Raw genomic sequence first — 18,184 nt, 5'->3', positions numbered from 1 at the left:
TCAGCTGCAGCTCAGGACCTAGGCTTATTGTGTGCAAGCCTTATGTTCCAGTCTCATTTACTATGCTCTTTCACTGTGTGGTTATTTCACTTTAGAAAATATAAACAGAGTGCCTGACTCTCCACTGTCTTCACCTTGTATTGTTACCTTCATCAGTGCAAAATGGGTGTAAAATGCTAAAACACCCAGTAGCACTTTGTACATCTCTATATGGCTACACAAAGTGAAAGGCAATAGAGAGTCAGACCCAGTAACCATATACATACCTGTTGCCCCACAAAGAATTATTCACTGCTTCTTTAGCAGTTGTTTGCAAGGACCCCATTTTAACACGAGCATTAGAGGACCCTGAGGAAGCCTGGGAAGGTGAATAGTCTGAGTAAGTGCCTGAGGAAACACTGTTATTGAGACAGTGGATTTTATCTGCTTCAGACTCATCTGTTGATTCTGAAATAAAATAGAACAGGCATTACATGTGGTTGGGAGCAGTCAGAAACAAAACATTTTGGAAAAATAAATTTTCAAACTAATATTATGCATATATTTAAAACCATGCTTGTAAGATATCTAAATCAGAGTGTAGTATCCAACACATGGCAGCACAATGTATTATTTCCAGGTCATCTATGCACCTGCATGCATTATAAATGTCTTCACTGAACCCCTTTGGGAGTGAAGATAGTACCTTTCTTTTCTTTACCCAGAAGAACAAGTTTGGGTTGATACAAGGGAGCCTCAGCCATTGAAGGGTGAAGTTCCCCTATTCTCATGTCATTAGCAGGGTGTCCATAGGAATCCTGAGAGACAGAATAATACCAAAGTATAAAATGGAATTATAGTAAAGTAGACTTGCAAAAGGCAATGAAGAAAGCCACATCCGTCATGAACATGGAACTACAAAAACCCAAGCACAGACAATGAGATCATTCTAATCATGCTGAATTTGTCACTCTAAAATTCTACTTTTTCATAAAATATTATAACAACAAAGCACTAATATTCTGATGATAGTGTGTATATTCTGAAAATGCAGATGGACTAGATAGAACTTGTGAGATGTGTCAAGACCACACACACATTCTTGATGGAGTAATGATTATAAAAATTTAAAATTTAAGTAGAAATGAATGAAAATTTAGAAAAATTATTTACTTATTGAAGAATTAAGTACTCCTCATTCATTTGTTCTGACTACAGTGGGACAGAGGTTTACAAATTCAACAGCTGCCCTGAACCAAAATGCTATGTTGGCTCCAAAAGAATTTTCTATGAACTGAGGCTAATAATAATGTCAAATCTGTGTTTTCAAAGCAAATGTTGAAAATGTTCAAAGCAAAGGATGAACTTCAAAAGCTTTCTTACACAATGCAAGGAGAAAATGAGATGTGTGCTTCTAAGGGCAGGTCTACACTAGAGGCACTACACTGGCGCAGCTGCACCAATGCAGCTGCACCGCTATAGCGCATCTGGTGAAGACACTCTATTTCGCTTAGGTTGCTGCAATTTGTGTCAATCGGGGTGTCTTTTTCATACCCTGTGTAACGTAAGTTAGATAGACTTAAGCAGTAATGTTGACCTGCCCTAAGATTCCTGCTGCAAAGAATTAGACCGATAAAACATGTTTCTGTTTTTAAACAAAATGTAGTTTTCAGTGCTGGGGCTGCCGGTGCCGGCAGAGGTTTTGTCGGTGCCAGATTGGAGGAGGTCTTTGGTATTTTGACTCTCGACTCCGTGCCCTTACTATGATGCTCCTTTGGTGCTGTAGAGGATGTGGACACTGAAGGGGTCTGGGTGACCATTATTTTGATCAGTGCTAGCCTCTTTTTTGGCGAGCTTCTTGATGGAGTTGAAGCCCTCTTCCTATCCTGTCGGTCAAATGGCAACGGTGAAGGCTCACGCCCTTGGTCTGAGGCAGGTCTTAGGGAGTTTTCCATTAGTATTAACTTCAACCTGAGTTCTCTATCTTTTCTTGCCCTTGCCTTGAGGTTCATGCAGTGGGGACACTTCTGCGTAAGATGTCCCTCACTGAGGCATCGTATACATTGGGCATGGCCGTCGGACACCAGCATGGCGTCTCTGCACAAGGTACATCTTTTGAAATCTGGGGAACCGGGCATAGTAACTGGGTAACTAAAACCTACTCTAAAGGAGAGTGGAAAGGAGTTTAAGAAAAGAAAAAAGTAAATAAGAGAAGGAAGTAGTAACTGACTAACCAACTAAACTAACTAACATATTAATTACTAATTAAACTTTTCTGTCAGAACGAGTCGAATGAAAGGAACTGTTGCAGCTTCATCTTGGACTGCTGGAGATTGAGAAGAAACTGAGGGACTCAGGTCATGCGCGTGCACGTAGCTCAAACCACCAACGGCACTGCAAGTCAGGCCGCGCATGTGTGACCCAAGCGGAAACTATAGATGAAAATCTCTGATCCGGACACGAGGGCACATCAGACACCTGAAGCGGAGCACCCACAAGGACACCACTCAATGAAGAATGGAGCAGTTCATATTAGGATTAAATTGAAAAACATTTCAAAAACCAAAATTCACTAAATTCATAGAATTTAAACAATAATGTAAAGAGAAATTATGGTTGGAAATGCAGAGAGAACGCTGAAAAGTCTGATAGAATCCCAAAAATTCGGACTCCTCTCTAATCTACTTATAAAACCCTTTTTTTATAGTACCTAGCAGTTACATATTTTTTTCATCCATATAGCTCAAATCATTTTACCAAGATAGATAAGTGCTATTATTGCAACACACAGATAAGGAAACTTAAGCATAGATTTATCTATTTCGAGTCAATGGCAGAGCCAGGAATAAAACCTAGGTCTCCTAGTCCACCAATCTACTCATCAGTTCATGGTGCCCCTTAAGTGTGGTTTCTGATATTGTTAAGAGCTGCGTGAAAACTCATTACGGGATTGAGGTTCATAGGTGTGAACTCACCCTTAAATTAAAATAACTGTAAGCATAAGCCCCAGCAAAGACAAAAGGAGTGCATGAACCCACATCATGAGCTTTTACTGAGTATTGTTTTGGGCAGGCAGGACGAGAAAGAAAGTCTGAGCGAGCACCTTCATGTCCGCACAGATGGAAGGGAGCCACTGAAAGTACGATAGCTGGCCCTGGAAGAAGCATGGGGAGAGGTTTTTGGGTCAGGCGCACAGGCTGGAAAGAATGTTCCTGGTGCTCTAAACAAAAGAAGCTGTTTCCTGTTATTTCATTCCTTCTGTTGTCAGCGACACAGGATTTTGTACATGCTTTGTAAATAAACAAAACTGCATAAAGAAATACCTGACTAGTACCAATTTCTATTCCCATCTGGTACATCCACTGGGCTCCAAACTTTGACTTGCAACTCGGGTCAAAAGGGGCAACAATATTTTGATTTTAGGGGCTGTTAAGGAAGGATAAGAGGAACTAACTCCAGGGATTTCCTAGGCTCTGCCCTTTTCTGAGATCCTAATTTTTTAAACCTACTTTATTTCAGTGCCTGTCTTCCTAATACCAAAATAAATACAAACTGAGTCCTCAGCTTGTGTAAGATTGGACCCTTTTAATTTAAAAAGTAAAATAATATATGGTTGAGTGGTCTTCTCAGTTGTTCCCAGGACTTAGCTCTTCTTTTACAGCTGTCATTTCCAGCATAAGATTCTTTATCCACAACTCAAATCCTAACTGTCCTCTTAAGTCAACAACCTCCCCTCCAATCAGAAGTGCTCTAGATTCATACATCTGCTCACTATGCACTCACCCAGAAGCTGCTATTGCTTGATGATCTCTTACTTCACTCAAAATTGTTTTAGCCCAATCTATCCCTTTGTTTTTCATTTCCAACTAGACAGTAACTGCTTTCCTTCTTGAGAATCTTTGTATTTCCATACATGAAACTGGGCCCAAATTCTGTACTGTCTGGCATCTACTATCTGACTGATTTTCTGTACTAACCAGCTATCAGATATGCTCGGAAAACACCAAGAACCAAGAAAGAGGAAGAAGGGAAGTGAGATAGTGGTTTGAACCATGGAGTGGTAATTAAAATTAGGGAATCACTGAACAGGGCAGATAGGTGAAAGGAATGGAAACATAAAGAGGGACAGTTTTCTATGCTCCTCCTTCTCCTCCCCTCCCACCATGACATGGAGATGATTCAGGTATGAGGAGGAGACTTCAGATGGAGACTTTGTGGAGGACACAAGGTGGGAGGGAGGATAGTGGAAAAACACACTATCCAGAGGAGTTACAGTGGGAATCCAAGTCTGAGGAGGGACCCTGGGGAAGGTAGTTAGTGGAACACAGCCATAAGGGGCACTTTGATGGAACACAGGTTCTGGAAGGTTGTCTCGTGGGGGTACCCAGCATCAAGCAGCAGGGAGGGTGGCGTGGGATACAGCCTCAGGAGAGAGATTTGGAGGTAGATGAGTTGGGGAGACAGATTTAGGGAAAGACCTTCTGGGTGGATACAAGTTTGGGGAAGGTGGGATGATATCTGTCATGGGGAAGAGGATGATTATTTGCAGGAGGAGGATTGGTAGTAGAGAGAGAAAGGAAAGAATGAGTGGTGTTACAAGGAAGGAGGAGGAAAAAGTTGACATTTATAAGTAGAAGTGATGGAGGGAATGTTGGGGGAAGAGAGGTGGTTCGAGTCTGCCTGGAGGTATATTTGTAGGAAACCACTTATACTACAGAATTAAGGCACTAGGGAGTCTTGAGGCACTAGGAGGCCCAGTTTCCCTGGTATTTGTTGGCAAAGTTATTCCATCAATAGTAAGTTAAGTGACTTTGTGGAGACAATAAAAAAAAGAAAAGAGATGAAATATTCAAAAACACAATTGCACTATCAGAAAATATACAATAGTTTACATTAAAATCATACTGCTATTGCTCTTATTTTCATAGTTTTACAAGGTTTATACTTTATTAATTGCTTTTAGTAACATGAGCGAAAGCAAAACTAAGCGATAGGATTGCCAGAGGATTGCCTATACAGTCCTTGTGGAGTACTATTATACTTATATAGTAATATTTTAATATTTTTGCCTTAAATGTACTTATATTTTCTCAAAATAGCAAAACTCAGATTCCTTATCAGCCAGTTTAGCCAGTCCATCAGTGCTGGTAAAACAAATATATATATTTGTTTCTTACACGTACTCCATGTTTATTGTAATATATTCAAGACCTTAAATTACTTTTATACACCAGAGTTACAGTTCCTTTATACTATTCTGTATTTCCTATACAACATAATAAACAAACACACAACTTAAAGCTGGCCATTATGCAATAACATTTTGTCAGTGCATAAGTCAGTTTCCACCCCAGTGTACAGACATCATCCAATGTCCTTTTTGAAAGAGTATGTGTGTCGCTTTCTCAAGCTGTAATATACTGTAATTTTTGAAGCACAGTGTATATTAAGTTTCACATTGTACCTCTGAACTTTCTGTATGTTCTTCTTTCTCCTTCCTGTTTGGGATTTTCAAAGTCAAGTTATGAATGTTGTCTGAATCAGACAGTTTCTCTTTTGGAATTCTTTATTTTCTCTGTCTAAAACCTAGAATCCCAATATCGTGCTATGAAACTTCTGCAAGTTAAGCGCCCAAAGTAAGACTATTTGCTTAAAGAGAGGAAGAACCAGAAGTTCATAAAAATTCTTTTAACTTTTCTTTGACATGAGGAAGATAGGCAGCTAACAAACAAAAACCTATTTGTTTTATGAGTTATTCTACAATACATATGATTTTTCCATCATAGCTTCTAGTCTGCTTTCCCCACCAAAAATTGACACATACTATACAGATTAGTATTTCTATGTAAAGCATTTTGGCATGCCTTGAGTGTGAAAGATGTTATAAATACAAAACCAAATTCTATTCTATTCAATCTACCAGTATCCTTGTCCATTCAAAATAATAGCCTAAACTTGAACGAGCATATGGAGGTATACAGGAAGCATTACTAATGAAAACAGAATCAGTTACAAGACAAAACCAAGGACAGAACAAAGAGAGAGGCAGTTGTGATACATGGGAACGAACTCTTCAGAAATATCAAGATGGAGACAAGTACAGAAAATAAAGGAAAACAGATGGTGAATTGTTTCCCAGGAGCAAGAGTGAAGTTCATAATGACTGATAATATTGAAGATATCAAGAAAGGAAATGTTGGTAATCCTTCATGTTGGGACCAACAAAATAGAAAAAAGCAGGCAAGAGCATAACAAAGTGATATCAAAAGCCAGAAAGAAGTCATGTTCAAACTCCTTCTAATACTCAGGGCACAATTGCACAGGATAAAGCAGATCTGTGATAGTGAATAGATAGCTGATGTGCAACAAGATAAAAGGGTTAATTATCAATAAGAAATGCATGTATTCCAGAAGAACTTCTGCATGTGCAAAAGGGAGAGGGACTATCTCTGAACGAGAAAAGTCAAATCCCTTGGAAGACCATCAAATAGACTTTAAAAAAAACAAACAAAAAACAAACAAACAAAAAAAAACAGGCAGGGAATGTGGTGGATATGATTTACCTATGATTTTCACACCCCTGAGCGACAAAGTTTTGTCGGCATAACCACGAGTGTAGACAAGCCCCTAGTTTTAGCAACATTTTCAATAAAATAATGAAGTAGCCCAAGGAAATTAATCAGCAAGGTGAAAAGAGTAATAACTAGTACAATGGCTGGAAAGAAATGTGGCTGAAGGAGGTGGGAAATGAGAGCAGCAAGGTTTAAATTTAATCATTTGTCCTCAATTGTTTATAGAGGAAAGTAAATCCTCCCTCCTTAAACATGTCCTCATAGATGGAAGTAGCAAGGGTTCAGATCTAGGAAGAATTCTATTTAATTTCTACACACTAATTCAAGGGTCTGTTATTTAGAACAAGTTGCTGGTCTAAATCTGACTGCATTAAATGATATAAGATAGTTGTGACAATGGTGGAAAATACCAAATTACATGAAAACTGGCTAGATTAAGGAGTTTGGCAATAGGATACAAAATGTATGATGCTATATTTAGGGAAAACAATATTGAGGGACACAAAGAAATAGAATGTAAGTAAACATGAAAAAGGAAGTCAGACTGAAGTGTGAGTTAGTGTATGTAGTACATACAGTACATATACATTTAAAGTCAATTAGTGAAGATACCAAATGTTGTATACATAAGAAATTGGCTTTAAATCTAAGGAAGCCATATTTCCATTGGAGATGCCCATTTTGGACTATTTTATTAAGTATTTTTTGATGAATTTGACATGGATATTTTGGGGAAAAAATGAGAAGAGCAACAAGGATATGGAGGGAATCTTATGAGAAAAGACTTTGGGATCTAAGTATGTTCAGTCTTCTAAAAAGGGATTATTGAGAGGAGATTTAATTATGGAATACAAACAGTTAATAGGATCTTGTAATGATCTAAGAATTAATTTCTTTCCATGGCGAAAGGAATTAACCTGTCATTATGAATCAACACTAAGGAAGAGAAGCTGTAGAATGGAAATAAAAAGTGGATTTTTCAAAATCAAAATATTCCTGTTACATAGAAACCTGTCAAATGAATTTGGTGGAGTTTACATGAATCTAAGATTGTGAAGCTATAGTGTTATTTATTTGGATACCTATGACATTTCTGATGATTCCGTAAAATATAGAGAATGAACTAGTTCATCATATAGCTTTCTGTCTAAAATGCCTTCGTTTCTGAAATAGAAAGACAATGAAAAGGTCATAATTTAATTTAATGGAAAACGTCTAAAACTGTTTTTTTGGTTATTGAAAAAGGAGGATGGTACCAGGGATTTGAAATGCAGCTTGTTACTCCTTTGACAACTGGGACTGTTTCATGAACGTCTGTGTGCATAAATTAATTGCAAGGAAAAGTACAAGCGTACAGAATGGAAGATTGTCCCAGCTCCTAAGGATGAAGCATTTTACATAAAATGAAATTTGATCTAATTATTAGAAATTGGCTTGAATCAAAATCCTATATCAGAATACCCCAGAATTTTAGGAAGTTTGCATTTGAACGTTCATTTAAGAGACTTAGGCCACTGTCCACTAATTATCTGAAGAGCAAAACAGAGCTTAGATCTGTTTTATTCAATTGTTAAATGTGGGATCCTGGTAAAATTATTTATCAAATCATTTCAGTTTGTTCTACCATGCCTTTTCTTTGTCATCCCCAAAAGAGCTAAATTTAACCATAAAGGAGAAAGACATTTCCAATTATTTAAAGAAAGTTGATAATGCTCATGTACTTTATAAAGAAAATAGATTAAGATGTCCTTCAAATCATAAAATTGTAGATCTGAATAGAAGCGGCTTATCTAATCCCCTTGCTTTGGACAGAAATGGCTCAGTTCTGTTCTTTACATAAAACTAACTTATCCTAATGAAAGAACCACCTTTTTTTTTTTTTTTTTTACAACATGGGAAATAGAGGATGGTCATTTGATGCCTTTGTTGCAGATCTGGCTCAAATTCTAGTCATGCAACTTTTGGAGAGATTATGATAGTAATGATTTTGGATTGAAAAGCATGTGAAATGTTTGCAGTTTGATATGATTATTATAAAAAAAGAAACAAAACAAAACAAAATTAGAAAAAATCTATTAAGAGTGTCAGAGTTCAAAGCTAGATGAGACAATACAAATTTACAAAACCGCACAAACACCCTCACTGAAGGAGCAGGATTGTAACATTTGGTGAAAGTGTCACAATTAAATTATTAGAATGTATTTCAGGGAGTCAAAAGAAATAACAGTTGGATTAAGGACTGTAAAGAAAAAAGAGCAAATGATTTGATTTTGAATACTCTGATTCAAAGTACCAACTGAAACAGTACCTAGGTTTTGTGAACATTTGTGGAAACAGTCCTAAAGAAAAATAATTTTGCTAAACTGTGCTTTATTAGGAACAAGCCCAAAAGAAATGGAAATGTTCTCACTATAAATGAAAAACACAAATAACAGTGCAATAAGTTAGACAATGGTTACTGGGTCTGTTGGATGTGTGAAAACCCAATCTGCAGTGGTACATGCTCAATGGGAGAAGACAAGTTAATGTAATTACGCAGTAACAGCTGGCTACAGGGTGGCACCTTTCAAGGATAATGCATCTATTGTAACAGTTAAATTACAAAGAGGCGAAAAGAAAACTTGATAAGGATAGAATGACTTTGTTTTCTAATTTATTTTCTTTTAAAAATCTGGGTTTTTTGTAGGGGCTTCCAAAAGTGTGTGAGGTGGTTTCCATGGATTTCTCCAGGTATGTTATAAAATGATCAATGAGTATTGCAAGCATCATCATGTTTTTAAATTGTATTTACATTTGGTTTAAAAAAGGGACTAAATTCAGACTTTGTATAAGTGAGTAAATGTCACTGCAATCAAAGGAACTGAACCTACTTACACCAGCTCTGAATTTGGCTCCATATAAAGTTAGTACTAAATTTTGGAGATAACTTTCAACAATGTTCACATTAGAATTGCAGCCTTTTACAATATAAAGATTTACCTTCTCTTGATAAGTATCTAATTTTTTAAGGACCAGGTTCCGCAACTCACACTCACAACGAATAGCATCTTAGTTCACAAGTAGTTCCATTGATATCTATCGGACTTCTGTAGTAAATTCTATTTAATAGGCCTGACAAAGTTCATTGAAGTCAATGGAAAGACTTTTGTTGACTTCAGTGACCTTAGGATCAGGCTCAATGTAAGTAAAAGGCAGAATCTTGCACTAAATTATTAGGTTTGTCATTACTTATTTGAATCGAGAAGACATTTATGAGTATATGACAGAGATGTAAATTATTATAAGGTCTATTCTGCTACTGCCATGTATATTTCACTGACATTAAAATTTAGGGGAGTTACATGCACACATCAACAGCAGAATAAATCCTTACATCAACTCAGATTGAAAATTGAGAAATTGAGTCTCTATTAATTTTAGAGAAAAACTAGGAAAAATTAATCTGATTCTAATAAAAAAGTTAAAACAGAAACAATTGCTTATGATTTTAAGATCAGATATAAAACAATGTCATGTATTAGAGCCAGGTTAAAACTCCACATTGAGCTCTTGAAAGTAACAATAATCTTGTAATATTACCTCCACCGAAATTTCCTTTGTTGCCATAGGCCACTTGTGCTCATACTTTTCTTTCATAGATTGCTCACTGTTGACAGCTGGCATTGAGTTCTCAGGCCTCACTCCATGGCTTGTTTTGCCCACCAGATTTTGAACAGATTTTACCATATTCTTTAAATCTTCTGGGTATGGAGTTGGATAACGTTTTAGATTTATTTCAACCTGAACATTTATAAAAAGAATTAAAGCACAAATACAAAATAAAAATAACATGCAAGTTAAATCTATGGTTACAGTACTATGGATAAGTGTATAATGTACAAGCAGTGAATTAAAATATTTGAGTAAAGTGTTACAAACATTTGTCATCATGAGTGGAGTTGTGTGAATAACTAATTTTCAGTTCAGTGGCTGAACGTTTAGTTTCATTCGACATTATCTTTACCTTTCAAAAAAATAAAACTAAAGTAAAATTCACAACGTAGTTTCAATTAAAAAAATCAAAGTGTTTCATTTAAAAAATGTCAAAATTAAACTTTTTCTTTTTTGCTGAAACAGTTAAGCGCATTCAACATTAATTTCACCCAGATCTAATCATGAGTCATTTTCAAAGTCCTTGGGCTGGAATCTAATTTCAGTTATACTAGTGTCAGTCTAAAGTATATCTCCTCTGATGTCAATCACAGATCAGAATCTTTCCCTTTATGTTTAGTTTTTTTACCATGTGAGGATACTGTGGTTCAGATTCTACTCTCAGATCAAGACCACTATCATATCAAATCACATCCTGCTCCTAATGACACCTCTAAAAATCTAGAATATTTTTGCTAAATTCAATGGAGTTATTTTGGATTTATACCAGAATAACTGAGAGCAGAATCTAACCTATTGGGGAACTATTTGTCCCTTGATATGTACATGTAGCTTGCACTGATCGCAATCAGATCTATTCTTATGTGTAAACAAAAACAGGAGAATAAATCCTTAGAGACTTAGCAGCAAGTCACACTGAATAATACCTCCACAGAGAGTCAAGCTGATTTTCTGTACTACTCAGTGCGACTCAGGGTGGCATAACCAAATCCTTAAAGATATACATATAGCACAGTAATTTCTATTATATAGAAAGAAATAGAAAATATATCTGATATCCTCAAATGCAGCAGAAATCTGTTGACAGACATGTCTAACATGACTGATTTGAAAACTAAAAGCTATAGGAACTAGCACTCAGTTCTTTACTATAATAAAGAATATATTAAAGATAGTATGTTTTGACATGCTCTCCAATAAAATATGTAAATGCATGAATATTATATTACAAGTTAATATGGAACTCCCACAGGAAAAAGAAATTGGAAATGATGTGTAAAATATAGCCTTGCTAAAGCTGTGGTTGATTTACAGTTGAAAATAATAATATTTATATGCAGTCTAATTATGAATTTGATTTACCACAAAATCTGGGCCATGATTTAAATATAAGAATACAATATAACCTTAAGGGTGACTGGGAATCAAGCCATATAGTCCATGCATGATCAAAGAGCATTGAAAAATACACTGTAACAAAATGAGCTACATAAAGAGAGGCAAGTCATACAATATAATGGTCTTCAATAGAACTCAGTTTATCATTGTGAATATAAACATTTAGTAGTAAAAAAAAACCTGGCAGCTGTGTTAGATAAAATCTATTGGGATGCATGTATTGTCATAACTGATATTAAAATGATATTAAGAATAACAATTACCAATGAATTCTAGACACCCTTTCTATCCCTGTTCTTTTATGTTTCATAGTTAATGCTACTTCAGAGGTAGCATGCTTGGGGGGGGGGGGGGGGGGGGGGGGGGACACGACGACACACGACACGACGGACGGACACACGACAACATGCTACACTCCTGAATGGAAGAATTTCTTTTAAAATTTCAAATATCAAATATATTTCAGCATATAATGATAATTGATTTACAGTCAATTTCAATTATGTAAGATACAAAGTGAAAGTTATGCATGACTTCAATAAAAATCTGTTAATCAATACTGATGATTTAATTAAATATCCAAATAACAAACCAAAGTCTTCTGAGTTACATCCTAAAAAACTCAACTGAAATTACTAGAGTTGCACAAGGTACTTGCTCCCCCCTCCCTCCAAAAAATTTGGCCCTACATGTTAAGTGACAGACTTATAGTCACAAAAGCTGTTTTGTGCTTCTCCTTAGTCCCCCTTCCTACTGGAAACATGACTGACTCAGAAGTTACATTAGAGAGACACGATGGGTGAGGTAATATCTTTGATAGGACCAACTTCTGTTGGTGAGAGAGACAAGCTTTCAAGCTTACACAGACTTCTTCAGTTCTGGGAAATTAAGGGCTAGTCTGCACTTAAGACTTACAGTGGCACAGCTGTATTGGAACAGCTGTGCTGCTGTAAGAGCCTTTGTGTAGCCACGTTATGTCGATGGGAGAGAGCTCTCCCGCAGACATAATAAAACCACCTAAACAAGCAGCAGTAGCACATTTAGGTCTCCCGCCGACATAGCGCTGTCAACACAAGTGCTTATGACAGCAAAATGTATGTTGCTCAGGGGTGTGTTTTTTCACACCCCTCAGTGACAAAAGATTTGCTGGCATAAGTGTAGTGGCATTGGTAGAACATTTGCTGGTAGTGTAGACAAGGCCTAAATGTCATTGCTAAATACAAGATTTAAACACATTGTTTAGCTTAAGTAGTTAATACATATTTCAAAGGACCATTTCAAAGTGAAGTGGCCCATTGACACTGCTCCAGTCATAAGAAAAGAAAGGGGAGGGGGAGAGCATTTGGGGAGGGGGGTTGTTAGTGGGTTACAGACTGTTGTAATTACCCATTAATCCAGTCTCTCTATTCAGTCCATGATTTTTTGTGTCAAGAAAAGTTATGAATTTCAGACCCCAGGCTCATCTTTTGAAGATGTTATACAGCTTTTTTTGAGAATGAGAACTGATAGGTCAGATATACAGTATCACTTCATGAAAAGTGTTCACCCACAGGTGATATGGTGTTTTTGTCTTTTATCATTTTCGCCCCAATGGAACCCATATGGGGTATCTTCAAGCAACTACAATCCATACTTGATGGGGATTCCATCTGGAAAGAAATCTTTCCTGACTCACCTCCTCTGACCTTCAAAAAACAAAAAAAAACCCAACCTCTCCAAGCTCATCATCAGAAGCAAGCTCCCCACAGACTATGACACACCAACTTAAAGCTGCACCAGACCCTATCAAATCAACAGATGCAAAACTGAAGACATATCTACACTGCTATACTGATCAATACCCCCCACAATACACCTTTCAAGATCCATGGGTCCTACATATGCCTATCACAACATGTGGTGTACTTCTTCCAGTGCACTAAATGCCCCAATAGCAACTATGTGGGTAAAACCATACTATCACTATGCTCTCAAATTAACTCACACAGGAAAATTATAAAAGACAAAACCACCATATCACTTGTGGGTGGGCACTTTTCACAAAGCAATCACTATATTTTTGACCTATCTGTCCTCATCTTCAAAGGAAACCTGCACAACACTTTCAAAAGACGAGCCTGGTAACTTAAGTTTTCTAGACACTAAAAATCATAGACTGAGTAGAGACACTGGATTCATGGCTCATTACAACAATCTGTAACCCACTACTGATGATCCTGGTACCAATATGGCTATAACACCACTGCATACAACAATCAGAGGATACGTAGTCATGATCCTTGCTGCAGCTGCACTGAGACCTTTCTAATATGGCAGACATAACACTGAGTGCAAATTCTATTCCACACAGCATGAATTCTGTGGCATCTTTCAATGGAAACTGCACTGGATTGGGGGGAAAAAGTGTAGCATGCAGAGCATCTGTTCCCTGCTTCCAACTATCTCCATTCTAAAATGAACTCTCTCAAATCTGCACAGCCATGACCAAAAGTTGTTCACATGCAGACGCTGACCCAGGGAGAAGAAGGAAATCATGTCACCATAGTGTTGATCCCTATATTTCCATGCATTCTGAGCATGTGTCCAATATATATACATACTTGCTCATTCTGCATTGCACAGGAAGGGCATAATTTGAACCAAAGTATAGAACAACCCTTGTCTTGCACAGTATTTCTTCTTTTAAAAAGTACAATTTACTCAAGTGAAACATCGCTATTGAAATAAACATTCATATTGCACTGAAATGGATATTCATGCTGTGTTTGTAATGTATATAAATATGATATAATGAAGTATGTTTAAATGCATTGGAGACAATTTTTTATTTCAGAAAGTGGAGAAAGCAAATAAAGGAGAGGCTGTTCTTGGTTTGATTTTACAAATAGGGAGGAACTGGCTGAAAATTTGAAAGTGAAAATGAAATGATAGATTTTATGATTCTAAGGAATGAAAGGAGCGAAAACAGCTGAATAAAGATAATGGATTTCAAGAAGGAAGACTTTAGCAAGATCAGGGAGTTGGTAGGTAAGATTGCATGGGAAGCAAGTCTAAGGGAAAAATGGTTTGAGAGAGTTGGTAGTTTTTCAAAGAGACATTAATTAAGGCACAGGAGCAAACTATTCCATTGTGTAGGAAAGATAGGAAGTATGGCAAGACACCACCCTGGCTTAATCAGGAGATCTTGGATGATCTGAAACTCTAAAAAGAGTCCTAAAAAAGTGAAAACTAGGTCAAATTATGAATGATGAATATAAAAAAACCCAATACAAGCATGTAGGGACAAAATTAGAAAGGCCAAGGCACAAAATGAGATTAAACAAGCTAGAGACATAAAGAGTAACAAGAAAACATTCTATAAATGCATTAGAAGGAAGAGGAAGACCAAGGATAGGGTAGGCCCACTACTCAATGTGGGGAGAAAGACAACAACAGAAAATGTGGAAATGGTAGAAGTGTAAATGATTTTTTGTTTCAGTTTTCACCAAAAAGGTTAGCAGTGATCAGATGTCTAATGTTGTGAACGCCAGTGAAAATGAGGCTGGATCTGAGGCTAAAATAGGAAAAGAACAAGTTAAAAATTACTTAGACAAGTTAGATATCTTCAAGTCAGCAGGCCTGATGAAATATATCCTAGAATACTCAAGGAGCTGTCTGAGGAGATATGTGAACCATTAGCAATTATCTCAGAAAATTCATGGAAGACGGGAGAGACTCTAGAGATGATTGAAAGAGGGCAAATATAGTGCCAATTTATAAAAAGGGGAATAAGGACAACCTGGGGAATTACAGACAAGTCAGCTTAACTACAGTACCCAGAAAGATAATGAAGCAAATAATCAAGCAATCAATTTTCAAACAGCTAGAAGATAATAAGGTAATAAGTAACAGTCAACATGGATTTGTCAAGAACAAATCATGTCAAACAAACATGATAGCTTTCCTCGACAGAGTAACAAGTCTTGTGGATGGGGGCTAGTAGTAGATGTAGTATATCTTGACTTTGATAAGGCTTTTGATACAGTCTTGCATGACTTTCTCATAAACAAACTAGGGAAATATAGCCTAGATGGAGCTACTGTAAGGTGGGTACATAATTGATTGGTCTTCTCATCTGATTCAGAGAATCTTCCTAAGGCAGCACTGTTGATACCACTCCAGATGCTTAAGATGGCTTCAATATGTCACCCATATGTCAGACTGTTGCACCAATGCCAGCGTTCTCTCTGCAGCTATCACCACCAGTGTTGAGGTGAAGATTATGAAACATCAATTTCACTGGACTGGTCATTATGTGCAGATGTCTGATACTTGTCTCCTGAAGCAAGTTCTCTTTTCTCAACTTAGTCATAGTAAGAGGACTTGTGGAGGACAGAAGAAACGCTACAAGGATGCCCTGAAAGAATATCTTAAGAAGGGGGGCACTGACCCCATGAATTGGGAAGAGCTGGCTGGCAATAGACTGCAATGGCGTCACATCATATATCAAGCCTCCGCCTGTTCTGAAGAGAATTGCCTTGCTCAAGAAGCTTAGAAATGGCAGAGAAGGAAGGCAAGTGTACAGCATCCTATCCAGCATTTGTGCTCTCTCCAAGAAACCACCTGTCACATATATGGAAAATCTGTAAAATACGAATTGTACTCCTCAGCCATCTTAAGTCTCATCAATGACTTTTCCCCGGCAGACATCATCTTTGTATCGAGGAATAGCTGACAACAGCATAATTAATTGGAAAACCATTCCTAGAGAGTAGGTATCAGTGGTTCACAGTCAAACTGGAAGGGCAATCGAGTGAGGTCCCGCAGGGATTGGTCCTGGGTTCACTCTGTTCAATTTCTTCATCAATGATTTAAATAATGGCATAGAGAATACACTTACAAAGTTTGCGGATGATACCAATTTCAGAGGTATTGCAAATGCTTTGGAGGATAGGATTAAAATTCAAAATGATCTGGACAAACTGAAGAAATGATATGAAGGAATTAGGATGAAATTCAATAAGGACAAATGCCAAGTACTCCACTTAGAAGGGGTCGATCAACTGCACACATACAAAACGGGAAATGACTGCCTAGGAAGGAGTACTGCAGAAAATAATCTGGTGGTTTTAGTGGATCACAAATTAAATATGAGTCAGCAAAGTAACACTGTTGCAAAAAAAGCAAACAACGTTCTGGGATGTATCAGCAGGAGTGTTGTAAGTTAGTAATTCTTCCATTCTACTCCACACTGGTAAGGCCTCAACTAGAGTATTGTGTCCAGTTCTGGGCACCATATGTCAGGAAATTTGGAGACAGTCCAGAGAAGAGCAACAAAAATGATTAAATATCTAGAAAACATAACCTATGATGGAAGATTGAAAAAATTGGGTTTGTTTAGGCTGGAGAAGAAAAGGCAGAGGGGGGATATGATAACAGTTTTCATGTACATAAAAAGGTTGTTACAAGGAGGAGGGTGAAAAATTGTTCTCATTAACCTCTGAGGACAGGACAAGAAGCAATGGGCTTAAATTGCAACAAGGGAGATTTATGTTGGAGATTAGGAAAACTTCTTAACTATCAGGGTACCAAGGCACTGGAACGAATTGCCCAGGGAAGTTGTGGAATGTTCATCATTGGAAGTTTGTCAGAAAAGTTTAGGCAAACACTTTTCAGGAATGGTGTAATTATTACTTGTTCCCGCCTCAAGTGTACAGGACTGGACTAGATGACCTATTGAGATCCCTTCTAGTCCTATATTTCTATGATTCTATGACTGCTATAACCAAATTGTATGTTAATACAAGAATGGTATTCTATTCCAGCACATTTCTAAATTGTTAGTATAGGTCAATGGTGCAGTTTTTGGTTTTGTGAACTGATAATATACTAATGGATAAAATTGGCATTTTAATCTACTATTCACTGCATTTTTTATTTATGTACTGAACCAGAAAACCAGTCAATCATCTGTAAGATTTCAGTGTAACCTATTAGTTATGAGTGCATGATTTTTTAAGTCAATTTATTTTCTATTTAACACCAAATAAACAGTGGAGTAGAGTGTATTTAATCTAGTCATAACAAAGTGGAAGAGAATATAAAACAAAAGAAAAAAAATAAAATTGAAGCCCCAAATGTGTAGTACAAATAGTACTGTAATTGTTTTTGTGTTTTATTTTTTAGAATTTAAAAAGCTGTGATTTTATTGTTACTCATAAGAGATTATCGCAGATGTCATTTTCCAGTTTGTGTTCCAGTAGTGTTCAAAGACTTACAATGGTGAAGTATTTAATCTGTGATACTTCACTGGTACTATATTGAAAGTAGAAAGTAGAAATTTTTGTGCCCACCTGAAAATAGATGGACCTGATGATGCTCTTGAACTCATGTAAATAAAAAAGGACTCCAGTGACAGTGCTGGAGTTACTCATACTAATTTAAAACTCGTATCCAGGCTCAGAAAATGGTCCTTGCCCTTTATACAGGGCGCACAAACTGGGAGGATGCTCTTTGTACTCTCTCCTCTTTGAACACTTATGCAAGGCCAGTGACAACATGGCTCTCAGTGAGGTATTGGTTTCATAAAGGAATTTAAGTATAAA

At 36.9% G+C, this 18,184-nt stretch overlaps 1 protein-coding gene across 1 annotated transcript in view; it reads right to left on the bottom strand.

The window, feature by feature from the left end:
- LRRC7 (leucine rich repeat containing 7) overlaps positions 1-18,184 on the bottom strand; it is a 298,856-nt gene that overhangs the window by 55,589 nt on the left and 225,083 nt on the right. The window contains exons 17-19 of the mRNA XM_067563316.1: positions 10,131-10,331; positions 686-797; positions 267-447 (exon numbers count right to left, since the gene is read on the bottom strand). Coding sequence (XP_067419417.1) covers positions 267-447; positions 686-797; positions 10,131-10,331 — 494 coding nt within the window. The remainder of the gene's footprint in view (positions 1-266; positions 448-685; positions 798-10,130; positions 10,332-18,184) is intronic.

Source organism: Emydura macquarii, unplaced genomic scaffold, assembly GCF_026122565.2.
Source record: "Emydura macquarii macquarii isolate MOO-44397 ecotype Brisbane River unplaced genomic scaffold, CSIRO-AGI_Emac_v2 contig_2481, whole genome shotgun sequence".
NCBI classification, from domain to species: domain Eukaryota; kingdom Metazoa; phylum Chordata; order Testudines; family Chelidae; genus Emydura; species Emydura macquarii.
Note: the sequence above shows the minus strand (reverse complement) of the source record. Positions and strands in the feature narration are given on the sequence as shown.